This window comes from Lepidochelys olivacea (genome assembly GCF_965140295.1).
Source record: "Lepidochelys olivacea isolate rLepOli2 genome assembly, chromosome: 8".
In the NCBI taxonomy this organism is placed as follows: Eukaryota; Metazoa; Chordata; order Testudines; family Cheloniidae; genus Lepidochelys; species Lepidochelys olivacea.
In genome coordinates, this window is record NC_140418.1 from 95,356,410 (window position 1) to 95,370,712 (window position 14,303).

At 39.4% G+C, this 14,303-nt stretch overlaps 1 protein-coding gene across 2 annotated transcripts in view; it reads left to right on the top strand.

The window, feature by feature from the left end:
* The window catches only part of USP24 (ubiquitin specific peptidase 24), a 108,575-nt gene that overhangs the window by 75,583 nt on the left and 18,689 nt on the right, over positions 1-14,303 (top strand). The window contains exons 45-57 of one of the 2 annotated variants that reach the window (XM_084637586.1): positions 887-969; positions 1,882-2,023; positions 2,718-2,837; positions 3,251-3,471; positions 4,258-4,382; positions 4,823-4,964; positions 6,132-6,282; positions 7,434-7,529; positions 8,306-8,409; positions 9,269-9,382; positions 11,120-11,216; positions 13,371-13,487; positions 14,064-14,156. In XM_084637586.1, the coding sequence (XP_084493712.1) occupies positions 887-969; positions 1,882-2,023; positions 2,718-2,837; positions 3,251-3,471; positions 4,258-4,382; positions 4,823-4,964; positions 6,132-6,282; positions 7,434-7,529; positions 8,306-8,409; positions 9,269-9,382; positions 11,120-11,216; positions 13,371-13,487; positions 14,064-14,156 (1,605 nt within the window). The remainder of the gene's footprint in view (positions 1-886; positions 970-1,881; positions 2,024-2,717; positions 2,838-3,250; positions 3,472-4,257; positions 4,383-4,822; positions 4,965-6,131; positions 6,283-7,433; positions 7,530-8,305; positions 8,410-9,268; positions 9,383-11,119; positions 11,217-13,370; positions 13,488-14,063; positions 14,157-14,303) is intronic. The other variant, XM_084637587.1, reaches the window with a different exon arrangement.

Here is a 14,303-nt window from a genome sequence, read left to right on the forward strand (position 1 = left end):
AGTATCCTCTCAGAGGTTTTCAAGCTGGATCACCACCTGCATCCGCACTTGTTACGAGTTGGCACAGGCTGTGCCTCCACCAATAGGGAAGGCTAACTCGACTAGGGCTCAAGCCTCTTCCTGGTGCATGTTCCTATCCAGGACGTCTGCAGGGCTGCGACATGGCCTTTGGTACACACGTTCCCCATGCATTACACCGTTACCCAGCAGGCCAGAGATGACGCTGGATTTGGCAGAGCTGTGTTGCAACTGACACATCCATGAACTCCTGCCCGCCTCTGGAGGTACTGCTTGGGAGTCCCCTACAATGGAATGAACATGAGCAACCCATCTCGAAGAACAACCATTAAAAACCGGTTACTAATCTTTCATGTGAGATCAGCCTGGGTTTTTTTTAAGCTTTAGAACTTCACTTCCCAAATGCCTGTTCCTATTTGCCTTAAACGTCTGTGAAAAAATTCTAATGTGGCATCGAATTACACATGCTGCATTTTAGGAGGATTGATTTAGCACTAGCAAAGTAAAATGGGGAGGGGGAGTGATGAAATGGGGATTAAAATAAAAGACTATCTCTAATCTTAATTTTAGACCGACTTGCTTTTCAGATTTTTGAGGCGATGCATCTTGGTGATGTAGCTTGTATGAAACACTGAAAATCAAGGGGTGTGTGTGTGTGTATATATGAAGTACTCTGTACACAGTGTAAGTAAGTTAACATTGTGATGAGTTAACTTCTGCAGTTTCTGCTTTTGTACTTTGCGACCTTAACATTGCATCAGCACAGGGTTTTTTATGTAATAGATAAAACCAGGACTAAATTCAGGATGCTGCTCTTTGTACATTACAAAAATATCCAACTGATACTTTAACTTTCTATCTTCAACAGAAAATAGGACGAGACCAACTATTTAAGAATACTTTTCAGGGCATCTACTCTGATCAGAAGATCTGTAAGGACTGTCCTCACAGGTAAGTAACTAGGCAGTATGAGGCGACAGTACATCATGGAGTTCACTTCTGCTTCTTAAAGTAACAGATGTGGGAGGAGGAATAAACTTTCAACTCTATTGTAATCTTAGTATTGCAAATCCCTTTAATATTCACTGACCGTTTGCCCTGTATAACATAATTTCCTATACCTGTGTCCTACTGGCTCAGAATTCAGGACTACTTTTTCTTTCTTGTTTAAAATTGCTCATATATTAATGTCACGTAAGCAAATTTGGAACCTTCTCACCTAGTTGTACAGTACCATGTGTTGTCTCCAGTTGTAAAAAGGAGAGCACAATGGTACTTTGTAAACAGTTGGTGACTAAAACGCTTCCAGCACCTTGTCTATTATAGGAAAAATCTCGCATTCCCAAGCTAAAATTCTAAGGCTTTCATAATTCCTTATATTGGTCATCACATTTTTTTTCTAATTGGTGGCTCCAAAATAGAAGCTGAAAATGAGAGCAGGAGCCCTGTAACCAGTGGATGGCCACTTATAACAGATCAAATAGAAAATAATTCTAAGTCATGGTTCTCTTGTCAAGTCAGATAGGTGTGAGAAAATAACCCTAATCAGCAGCTGAAGTCTCAACAAAAGTGAAGAAAGCTCTGACCAGAAATTGTAACTACTTTGAGTTGATCCTCTTTATACGAGTTATACTTTCCAGAAGTGGCTATTTATCTTTATGAAAACTGATAAGCAGATTATTACTTGTCTGTGATCACTTAGCAAGCCAGTAGCAGAGCTGGGAATAAATCTCACATTTCTTGATTTCCAACCTTTGTTCTAACAATTGAAGATTCTACCTAGGAGGACATATCTAAGCTAGATATGTTTTGCTTTGTTCTCTAATATTTTAATGGGTTTTTTTTTCCCCCTCTTGAATCTAGGTACGAGCGCGAAGAAGCCTTCATGGCTCTCAATCTAGGAGTCACTTCATGTCAAAGTCTGGAAATTTCATTGGATCAATTTGTTAGAGGAGAAGTTCTGGAGGGAAGTAATGCATACTACTGTGAGAAATGCAAAGAAAAGGTATTTTACTTTAGTGAGGAGAAATTAAAATACACACTGTGACTTAAACTATGTGTACGCTGTGCCGCTGAAGTCCTGCCGCTGTAAGGCATGCAACGTAGCTGCCATGCCAACAAAATAAAACCACCCCCAAGGAGGGGTGGTAGCTTCGGTGGCGGGAGAGTGTCTCCTGCTGACACAGCGCTGTCCACAACTGCGCTTTTTGTCATTACAGCTTTTGTCAGTCAGGGTATGTTTTTTTTTCACACCCCTGATCAGCAAAAGTTTTCCTGACATAAGTCAAGTGTAGACATAGCCTGAGTATTAACTTGTTTCCTACATGGATGTAGGAAGAGAGATTTCATATGGCATATGAGGGAACAATGTCTTTCATTCACAATCACAAGATTAAATCCAAATCTTTTGCCCTAACCAAACATCAAGTTCCATCCCCTATGACTTGAGTTTTCTATATCATGAACACTCAGATAAGCAACTGGATAGTATAAGATGTTTTTTTCTAGAGGTGTAAATAACCCAGTCTGCGTGGGTTCTATACACGTCGCTCATTGCTTGTGTGTGCGTTTCTAACATTCATCCGGCACTGTGTACAATTTTGGGACATTATTCTTTAAAAGTCATTTAGACTGGACAGGAACTGTACAATGTTTTATAATGAGTATCTAGACAGAGGTGACTTTCTTCTCTCTTTAAGAGAACTACAGTGAAGCGCACCTGCATTAAAGCTCTGCCCAGTGTTTTGGTGATCCACCTGATGAGATTTGGATTTGATTGGGAGAGTGGCCGCTCCATTAAATATGATGAACAGATAAGGGTAAGATAACTGCTCTATATTCTCCCCCTGGGGCTCCTCTTGAATCCCCATATTTCCCTTATCCCTTCCTCAAAAAAGCATTTTTTTCAGAGACCATTGTATAGTGATCTTCTCTGCAGTGATAATGTTTGAATGTAGCTCCCTGTGGAGTCTTTCAAGGGCTTAGTCTGTTGTTTCCACTTTACTCTCAAGTCCTTGATGGCCTGGAAAGCAAGAGCAAAAACCTGCTTCTTAAAGAAATGCTGGATAACTCATACATTGTGCGGATAACAGGCAAAAACACAGCACTTCCATTAGATATTTCCTGTGTATAAGGCATTTATGAGTAAATCTGTGTTTTTATACAACTACAGTAAGCTGGTAACATACCAGATGGTGTCTTAGTTTAATCCAAGATGTTTGCTTTTGAACAGTTTCCCTGGATGTTGAACATGGAACCCTACACAGTTTCAGGAATGGCTCGACAAGATTCCTCTTCAGAAGTTGGTGACAACGGGAGAAATACAGATCAAGGAGGTGGAGGATCCCCACGAAAAAAAGTTGCCCCTACAGAAAACTACGAGCTTGTTGGTGTGATTGTGCACAGTGGCCAAGCCCATGCAGGGCACTATTATTCCTTTATAAAGGACAGGAGGTAACGAATGAGAATGATCACACACGTTAGTGGGTTAGGACCAAAGCAACTGGGTCTGAAGATGACTTGTTTTAAAAGGAACATCCCAGGTTCCTTGTTAAACGTAGTGAGTCCTTTAAAGCTACCAACAAAGACGCGAGCTACTGAAAAAAACGTAAGCGCTTCTGGAAAAAGTTGAAAATCTAGTGTGAACGAACGTCCAATCCTGTAAGCTACCCCAGTTAATGTCATTTGGTGTGTCTGTGCTGCATCTGATCACAAGCCACCCAGCCAGGGTAGACAGACGTATGCTAGTGAGTAAAAATAGTTGTGTAGACATTGCTTTGACATTACAGCTGGGACTCAAGCCTGGCTGGGGAGGGGCAGGGGGCTCGAGAGCCTGATCTCCAGCCCAGGTGGCAAAGTCTGTACAGCTCTTTTTAGTGTGCTATGGTGAGCCTTGCTATCAGAAGTCTGTCTAACCAAGCTGGAAGGCTCTTTCCTAGATGCAGTGTAGACATACCCATTAGGGTTCCATGCAGGCTTGCAAGATGGCAGCTGTCAATGATATCTCAACATTAGATGACATGTTTCATGCTTTTGAATTTTAAATCGCACCTTTTCATTAAAGTAATTTTTATTTTATTTTTTTTGGTAACTTTAAGAATTGTTTTAAGCCCTTCTTGTTCACCATCAAAGCAGACCCAGTCTCAGGAATTTCATTGCTAGAGAATTGCTTTTTTTTAATTTAAGGCACTCAAACCTATCTTGTAACTTCTTTCACCTTTCTGTTGTGTTTGACCATAGGGGATGTGGAAAAGGAAAATGGTATAAATTCAATGACACCGTTGTTGAAGAATTTGAGTTAACTGATGAAACCTTGGAATATGAATGTTTTGGTGGAGAGTATAGACCGAAAGTATATGATCAGTGTAAGTAATAAGTATAGGCTTAATGAATAGTGGCTTTGTTTCATACTAATTCACTGCAGAGTTAAAATTAAGTAAATGTTATCCAAACATACTAGGAGTTACTATTTTGAATTAACACTTTGACCCGGAGTGACTAGAATTAGAATGTCTTCAGTTACATTTTGACTAGGAAACCTTCCTAAGCAACTTTTTATGAAGTTTTCCACATTACTGAGGAATGTTTTCACTGCTTATAGAGAGAGGGTTGAATAATACTTATTGAACCAAATTCCCTGTAGCCCCATGCCTTATGTGCTCACTTCCCTCAGAGTAGACTGGGAGTAAAATGGTTAAGATTACTTTATATAGTTTACCTTTTGCATTAATTATGTTTCCTCTGTAGAGATTATAAAGCTAATTATACCTACAAAGACTGACTTGAACCTCATTTTTCCTTAAAGCTAACCCTTATCCCGATGTGCGTCGGCGGTACTGGAATGCCTACATGCTGTTTTACCAGAGAGTCTCGGATCAGAACTCTCCAGTCTTACCAAAGAAAAGTCGAGTCAGCGTTGTACGGCAAGAAGCTGAGGATCTCTCACTGTAAGTTTATCCTCCTATCTGAGGCATTGCTGATGCCATGATATCTAGATACCATAGACAAAACTAAGAATAGGATAATTCCTGTCCCCCAAAGGAGCATGCTGTCTACCCTGTTTTTTTGAAGGCTCTTAATGAATACTTTTTTATTGCTTCTGTCAAGGTTCCCTCCCCACTCTGAACTCTGGGGTACAGATGTGGGGACCCTCATGAAAGACCCCCTAAGCTTATTTCTACTAGCTTCTGTTAAAAACTTCCTCCCCAAGGCACAAATCCTTCCTTGTCCTTGGACGGTATTGCTGCCACCACCAAGTGATTTAGAGACAGATTCAGGAAAAGAACCACTTGGAGTTCCTTTTTCCCCAAAATATCCCCCCAAGTCCCTTCACCCCCTTTCCTGGGGAGGCTTAAGAATAATATACCAACCAAATAGGTAAACAAGGTGAGCACAGACCAGACCCTTGGGTTTTTAGGACACTAAAAACCAATCAGGTTCTTAAAAGCAGAACTTTATTATAAAGAAAAAGGTAAAAGAAGCACCTCTGTAAAATCAGGATTGAAGGTAATTTTACAGGGTAATAAGATTTAAAACGCAGAAGATTCCCCTCTAGGCAAAACTTCAAAGTTACAAAAAACAGGAATAAACCTCCCTCTTAACATAGGGAAAATTCACAAGCTAAAACAAAAGATAATCTAATGCATTTCCTTCCTTTACTTACAATTTTTGTAATCTTAGATGCTTATTTCAGGTACGGTTTTAGGAGAGGTGTTTTTTTCCTGCCTGGTCCCTCTCTCTGTCCCTAGAGAGCAAACAAAGAGAGCACAAACAAAACCTCCCCCCACACATTTGAAAGGATCTTCTTCCCTTATTGGTCCTTTTGGTCAGGTGCCAACCAGGTTATTTGAGCTTCTTAACCCCTTACAGGTAAAGGAGGGATTTTATGTTACCCTTAACTGTATGTTTATGGCAGTTTCCATGAGTAACTTTTCATGCTCCCACCACTGTTGTAGTGAGAGGTCTGACACTGACTCAAACAGCCTCCAAAAATATATGTAGATAAGGATCAAAACACTTTATTAAGATGACATTTTCCTGTTGGTATATTGAAAATTGCCTTGCAAGATTCTCTCAGGATTCAGTTATCAGCATTAAACTTGTCTGTCTCTTAGATCTGCTCCATCTTCTCCAGAAATTTCACCCCAGTCATCACCTCGACCACACAGACCCAACAGTGACCGTCTCTCCATCTTGACTAAGCTGGTCAGAAAAGGAGAGAAGAAGGGACTCTTTGTAGAGAAAATGCCTGTACGAATATATCAGGTAAAGAACTCCAAAAATAGGGACTGAATGCTGCTTCTGTCCATTTATTCTTAGGCACAGCAGGTGAAATACATTGTTCTGAAGCTGACCCTAATGTAGAAATAGATTTGTTGAAAACAAAACTAGATTAAAGGTAGAAAATGTTTCAGGACTGTTTAACTCATTCCTATAGTCATCAATCCAGTGCTAATAACTAATTGTACAGCACGGTACTTTTACACCATATTATTCAAAACATCGATTGACAGATTCCCTGCCTTGAAGAATTTTTAGTTTAAAACAATCTAAATGAACATTAAAATCCATGTATATAAGGGAGAGTGAAGAGATGATTGATCAGAGCAGAAAGGATGGAGTCCTTGAAGTGAGTCTAAAGAAAAATAGAGAAGATATTTGGCAGATAAATGGGAATTCTATCTAGCTGTCCTTGTTTTTGGAGCAAAAGGTCAGAGCAGTAAGGTGAGGAGAATGGGAGAAACCAAAAGGAAGAGAAGGAGACAAGTTCAGACATACAAATGTTCCCTCTTCCTGTGAGGGCTTTGAAGTTGGCTTGGTAAGATGGGAAGCCAATGGAGGGAGAATTGGTGACCATTTAAGCAGTGGAGTACAGGAGGATTTACAGTGCAGTCTGGTGTTTAAAACATGTAGTCACAGAAAACAGAATTTGTTTTAAACTTAGTGTGAGGCTTCTAGTGCAACTTGCGTGGGGGAAACTCTGCATGCATGTACATTATCGTGACTCTTTGTTACACCTGCTAATTTTATGGTCCAGTAACTTGTGTAGCACATGTTAGTGATATCCTAAGCTTTCATTTTCTTGGCACGTAATCTTGTAACATTGTTAAATACAAACAAAACCACAAGCTATCTTTTGCTGGGCAAGTGGGTAAATTAGTCTCATTCTGCTAGTGTGATTCTTACCGTATTTTGGGAGAAAATAATTGTCTTTATGGAAGTCTTTCAGTACTAACTTCCCCCAAGCAATACAGTGAGCTCAGAGCACAAACAAGTTCATTGCGTGACCATGTGCCAAACACTCCTGATCCCTCTGGAGTAGGTAGGATTGGAATGTTAATGTGAGCACTGTGACCTGGGAGGATGTAATGGTTTCTTGCCGTCCATTACTAACAATAACCACTTTTCCTTTACAGATGGTGAGAGATGAAAATCTGAAATTTATGAAGAATAGAGATGTGTACAGTACTGACTATTTCAGTTTTGTTCTGTCGTTAGCTTCTCTGAATGCTGTAAGTAGCAGAATTTTAATCCTTGGGTGCTATAATATTGGACTGGAGGGCATACAGAAGGCTGTTTGGGCCCCAGTCTGAAGAAAGGCAGCTGGGTGGTTTAATTGAATTCTTGTTTAAACTATTCAATATTTCCAATTACCTTTCCTAGTGACAGCATCTAGTTAAAAGCTGGTGCTATCTTCCCGTTCCTGATAATGGAAACAGTTGTCATCAGGCTGCAATAAAATGTGCAAAAGTATGATTTAAATTTCTGTAATTAAAAAACTGTATAACAGGAGTACAAGTTGCTAAACTCTGGCTGGTTAGCATTCCCTTCTGTATGAAGGGTGGATCACAATTGATATTAGTCACCATCATATCGTTCTTTTTCCAGTTCTGGAAGCTTTGTGTAAAACAACGCTTCCAACTTTAAAGGGACATTATTTACAAGCCTATCAGCTCTGATAGATGCACTCTCCAGTGTCCTAGAGCTCATACAGTCCTGTCTACTCACAATAATGGAACAGTAAACAAACCAGTGTCCTGGGTTGGGTGGGGTTTTCAGCAAGTTAGTTCATATTTTAACAAAGGTATAGCCCTAGTTTTAGATTGCTCTTGTGTTCTGAGCTGGAGAGTCTTCATTTCAGTGTAGGTAAAATTTGGAGCCTGCCAATGTGCCTCCAAATAAAGCAGAACTTTAAAAAATGAGTAGTTTGCTATGTTTATTGATTCTTTACAAATATGAACAGAAAAGTGGTACTGCTGGACTGGAGTGAATGTGTTGTTTCTTTCAGACTAAGCTAAAACACCCCTATTACCCATGTATGGCAAAGGTGAGCCTACAGCTAGCGGTCCAGTTCCTCTTCCAAACCTATCTACGAACCAAGAAAAAACTCAGGTAAGGATTCATGTTAGTGTTCTATGGGTATACTCGCTGAGATCTGCTGACTTGTAAATCCTGTAACTTTTTGAAGCATTGCATTTAAACCTCTTGACTCCACAAATCCACTTGATATTCACCAGCACAGCAGTAGTCTCCAGCTGTGGGATTCCAAATACAAATGGAATTTGCCCAACACAAGAAAATCCCGGGAGGGAAACTTGACAACTTATTTCTACTGCAGTTGTCCGTGTCTATCGGTGTCATCCATAACATCGTTGTGGGGGTAGAAAGGATTTAAATACAAGTAAAATGATCAGATTTAATTAGCGTGTATTCTGAGTTGAGAAATAAGAACTCTAAATTCTGGTATTTTATGAGCCCAAGTAAATTCTTAGTTTTTAAATAAATCGATACTCGTTCTGACTATTGCAGAGTTTATGAATAATGTCAAAACCCACCCTTTGGATCTCAGTGCAGGAATGGCTAGGCTGGATTTGAGAGAGTAAAATGCGATGCCTGGTTTTTTTTCCCCTAAGTGTTTCACTATTTTGTCCTGTGCTGTCCAACATCTTTTCAATTCAAATCAAGACATGGGTCATTTATGTGCTGTAGACAGGTGAAACAAAGAGAGCATCTGAGTTCCTGTATCTTGTTAAATTCTTAAGATATTTTTCAGTGGTGGAAGCAGTAGCTCCCCAGAAAAAGGAGTCAAACCACTCCCCTTTGATTGACCAGTCGGCGGGTCCTGCTGTCCTGAAAGCTGCACAGCAGAATAACTACCTCTAGAAACACCAGATCTTGATGATCAGACAAGAAAAAGTCAGATATGGAATTCTGCTATTTTACTGATCCTGCTGTCTCTGCTTCATTAAAGGATTGATACGGAAGAATGGATTGCCACCATTGATGCATTGCTTTCTAAAAGTTTTGATGCTTGTCAGTGGCTAGTTGAATATTTGGTTGGATCAGAGGGACGAGAGCTTGTAAAGTAAGTACCAGTATCCTCTCTCAAGTCAATATAAGTAACATTTCTTAAAGGTGTGGTTTGTCAGTTACTAATAAAAGTAGAAGAGCTGTTCAGTATCTTCCGTATCCCTTCATCAGATGTTTAGAAATAGTATTTGTCATAATCTGATTGCTTAATTTTTCATGAAGAAGCCAATAAATATAATAAAATAGTGATATCCACTTAAGTGGAGAAACAAATGTCTAATAATCTAGTTTTAGTGATTGCTTTGAAATGCATCTTGAAGAGTTTGTGGAGCTCCTTACTAGTTTCTGCTACAAGAGGAAGGGAACAGAAAACATGATTAAATATATTTTAAAAGATTGTTGCAGGTATTCTCAATTTTGTTTCTCTTACAAAGATGTAGAAGCTAAAGTATATGCTTTGAGTAAGTTCATCCACCCACTGACTCCTCTACAGTGAAATCCCTAGATGAGCAATTTAATGGGTCAGGTTGCTCAGAAGGATGTTTCAAACAGCTTTTATTGTACTTAATAGAAGGGGAAAGTAATTTGTGTTCAAGAAACAAAGCCCTCTCCCCCCGAAACGTGCTAGTCAGGTCTTATTTCAGAATGCCTTTCATTGAGAATTCTCAAGTTATTTTTCAGTTCTCAGCTTTTTATGAAGGTGGTTGTTTACAAAAGCTCTTCAGCCTAGTTTGTTTCTTTCTTAGGGGCATTTACTTTAAATCCTTCTCGCAGATTGTTGGTTTTATCTTGCACTGTTCCAAGGTTTCAGTGGGGATTTCCACAGCAACTCCTTTGAGCATAATAAATCCAGGCCATTGCTGGTAGCTCTTAGAGTTTAAATGATTGGGGAGCCAACAACTTAATACTGCCTTGTTCTGGGATTACAAGAAAATTTTGTTTTGCATCCAAGGCTCTTTTAACTTTTTAGCACATATTCCAATGTATTAGAAAACTTCATGATCTAAGTTTAAGCATTTTCTTAATTGTATTAAATATTTAGATGATAAATCATAATTATTTTGAGGGAATAACTCTTCTGCTGTCATACTACAATGATCAGGTGATCCATGGAAATACGGTATATTTCTAGCTAACTAGCCATAATAATCACTAATTGAGGCAAGGAAATTCAAAGTTGACGTTTATTCCTTAACTCTAGTTGTGAGAGAACCCCTAACTTTGAGTGGCTTTGTTTTTCTGCGTCAAACTCACCAGTGTTTAAACAGAGTTCTCTCTGAATTACCTATATGCTTTGGGGTATTTTGGATTTCGTATCAGGAAGTAAGTTTGCTGGTTCTTGTTCAGAAAAGGAAATATCTAGTGTTTAGGCATTTTCAAGGCACCTGTCGTGTAATCTAAGATGGAAAATGTTGGAGTGTGCCAGCTCTGAGAAGTTGAGGCAAGATCACATTTAATCACTTCTTAGTGGCTGAGATCATATGCTAGGAATCTGCTATGCTACCCTACTGTATGCTGTGTATAAAAGCGCTGATTGAAGAATGTCGATGCTATATGTATAGATGTCTCTTATGAATTGTATTATAACTTCAGTTTGGTCTTTTAAAGTGATAAAATGCAGTTTCACTGCTCTAAAAAAATAAATCCATTGGAAATTGCAATAGGAGCAAGCATGTGAACGCAAGCTTCAACTCTTATCCTTTTACATGTCAAATTTCAGCATGAAGTAATAGTGTAGACAAATCAAAGATTTGATCCCAAGCTCCCTTCAGCTTTGTTGTGTATTTTCCAGGACTTTCCTGCTGGAGTGCAGTGTAAGAGAGGTTCGCATTGCTGTAGCCACCATTCTTGAAAAAACTCTAGACGGTGCCTTGCTTTATCAGGATAAGGTCAGTGATATTTCATTCTGAATTAGTGTATTGATTTTTGTAATGTTATAGCTGTCACTGTATTGCCAGAAAATACCATGCACCTCTGTTAATGACCAAAGTAGAAGGCTTTAATAACCTCATTCTCCATAGTTCTTCAGTTCTTGAATCTCTTCATGCTCATTTCCTCTAGCCACGATAATACGGTTTACACCAGTCTTGGACTCCCAAGTTGCATATTTTGAATGTCAGGTACACATCATGAGATCTCAGCACTCAATCTATATGTAAATAGCAGTTAAGTTTATTGGGGAATGACATGCACCTTAACTTTGCGGTAACAGAGGATGGAAAAGTCTTGGGTGCAAAATCAGGACCTCTACATGGCTTTCATCAATTAGACAAAGGTCTTTGACTCTGTCAATTGTGAAACCCTGTAGAAGGTGCTGGCCAGATTTGGCTACCCTCCAAAATGTGTTAAGGTCCTAATGCTTCATGATCAGGTGACTGCCACAGGTCTCTGTAATGGCCTTGAGATGGAATTTTTTGTCATAAAAACTGGAGTTAAGCAAGGATGCGTTATTGCCCCAACCCTGTTTCCATCTGTTTAGCAATCATTTTGGTCCTCATTAAAGATCACCTCCCCAATCACCACACTAATGCCAGCATCCTCACTGAAGCCAATGTCACCAGCATGGAAGCAATGATCCTCATGTACCAACTTCGCTGGGCTGGACATTGTGTGAGGATGCCAGACTCTCTCCTCCCAAAACAAGTCCTCTACTCTCAGCTCACCCATGGTCAGAGGAAACTCTACAAAGAGACACTGAGAATATGTCTTTAGAAAACTGATGTGGACATCACAAGCTGGGAAGAGCAAGCCACCAACCGATGCCAGTGGTGTCGTATCTTCCATCAGGCAGTGGCCCGATTAGAGGAGAAGTGCCTTACCCTCAAAGCTGAAAAGAGAGAGAGGAGGAAGGAAAAAGTAATAACTTGCTCCCAGCAGGCCGCTGGCCTGCCACAAAATGTCTGTACCTACTGCGGGCGGATTTGCGGTTCCAGGATCGGACCTATATGTAAATCCATGGTAGAGATCATCCTTGAAATCAAGGGATCGCCAATCAATCAATTTTAAGGGCTCAAGTTTAGTTAAAACACAATATTTCCTGTAAAAATATATAAATAACATTCAGGTTTGTTGTCTCAAAGAGAAGCTGACCCCACAAAAAATTTTTGAAAAATTTGTTTGGAAATCATTCTTTGTCATGTTTTGATTTATTCTCTTTTGATATTACCAAGAGTGGTTCACAAATTCAGAATCTAAGAGTTACCTGCAGCTGCTTCCCCTTCCTTATCTGAAGTCAGATGTCTCTGACATCAGCATAGTATAGCACGCTGGAGTGAATATAGATGCAATGGTGATTAGAGGATTAACTTTGGGTGAGAGCGTCTCAGTAGGTGAGCTTTTTCACAATGTTCCTGCTTACATGCAACTGTCCCTAGTAATACCACAAGGGAGAAACCACAAGAAATTATGAAACAAGGAGTAGTTTCAAAACAGTGCTGGTTTTTTTTCCGGGTGGGGCAGATGAATTTAGACCTACTGTCATACAATTGTCCTTGAGTTGTAAGAGAAATTGAGATATTTTGATCACTGTTCTGTGCTTCTAGCATATTTCCATTCGTTGCCAATGGGCTTTTAAGCTAGTCTTAATTGCCAGACAACTGTTCACACCGGGAATTAATTTCCTAACTTTGTATATTGACTTTTTCAGTGAATGCTTCTGTGTGATGGATTAAGATAACACTCTCATGGGGAGGAGGATGTTCCTACCCCTTTGGGCCACTGTTCAGGAAGTTGTCTAATTAAGCCTATAAGGAAAGTCTGCTAAATGGCCCAATGAGACACAGCTGGCCAAATTCCATTTCTCTGAGCAAGGTCTGCTGAATGTTGATACTTTGCTTTCATTTTCATAATGTACATATTACTGTCTGAAAGGGGAAAGCTGGTTTTGACCATGTTTCATCCTGGTTTGACTTTTCTCCTCACAATAAGTACATCCGAATATAAACACAGTGGTGGTCACTAGCCCTTAACCTTGATGGGGGGTGTTTTGAATGATTTGTACAGTAGACAATTGCCACTCTAATTTAAATATTACTTTTTGACAGTTAAAAAGTCTGCATCAGGTAATGGAGGTGCTACTTGCTCTGTTGGATAAAGATGTTCCCGAGAACTGTAAAAACTGTGCCCAGTACTTTTTCCTGTTCAACAACTTTGTACATAAGGTAACTAAATGAACTAATCACTTTTCACACGATTTTAATTTTAAAAGGACACGAGAAAAGGAACTGGTTATGGATACTCTAGAACCAATTTAAGAAAACAGTGGTAATGAGAACTTTCCAGAATTCAAATGAGTAAAACTCCTATCTCTGTAAAGTACATGACTTTTGAACACTAGATTGGGACAAAAGAGTATAGAAATACAAGCAAAGTATACATGTTAAACCCTTCCTTTGCTGCTTAAGTCTAAATATAATAATTTGACAGTATTTAAAGAAATAGGCTGAAAGGTTTGCGGTGGAAAGCTGAATAGCGGAGAGGATGGGGCTGTACATCACAGCATGGTTTCTTAGTGTTTTAAAGCCACACAAAGCTTACAAATCACTAAAGCAGAATTTCAGAAAGCATCCTTTATTCAGTGCTCTTGCTATGTGAAGGTGTAGCTTATTGATAGAGAAACACTTTCTTCGTATATAGGGAATGTAGAGTCTAGTCTATGCAGCAAATTACTTTTGCTCCTGAAAAACGTCATTCTGTATCTGTACAACAATGTAACTTTGCATTCTGTCTTTTGACAGCAGGGTATAAGGGCTAGCAATCTTCTTCTCCAACATTCTGCTTTAAGGCATATGATCAACTTTCTCCTTGGCCCCAACCGGCAAAATAACCAGGTAACTGCCTAAATGGCATGTATGTCGTGTGTGCTTAGGTTGGCTATTCCCATATTTTTTCATATGGTTAAGACAGAGGACAGACCTTTCATGAGGTTTAAAAAGGAGCATTCCTCTGATTTTATCATTTTCCTTTAAATCTGTGCT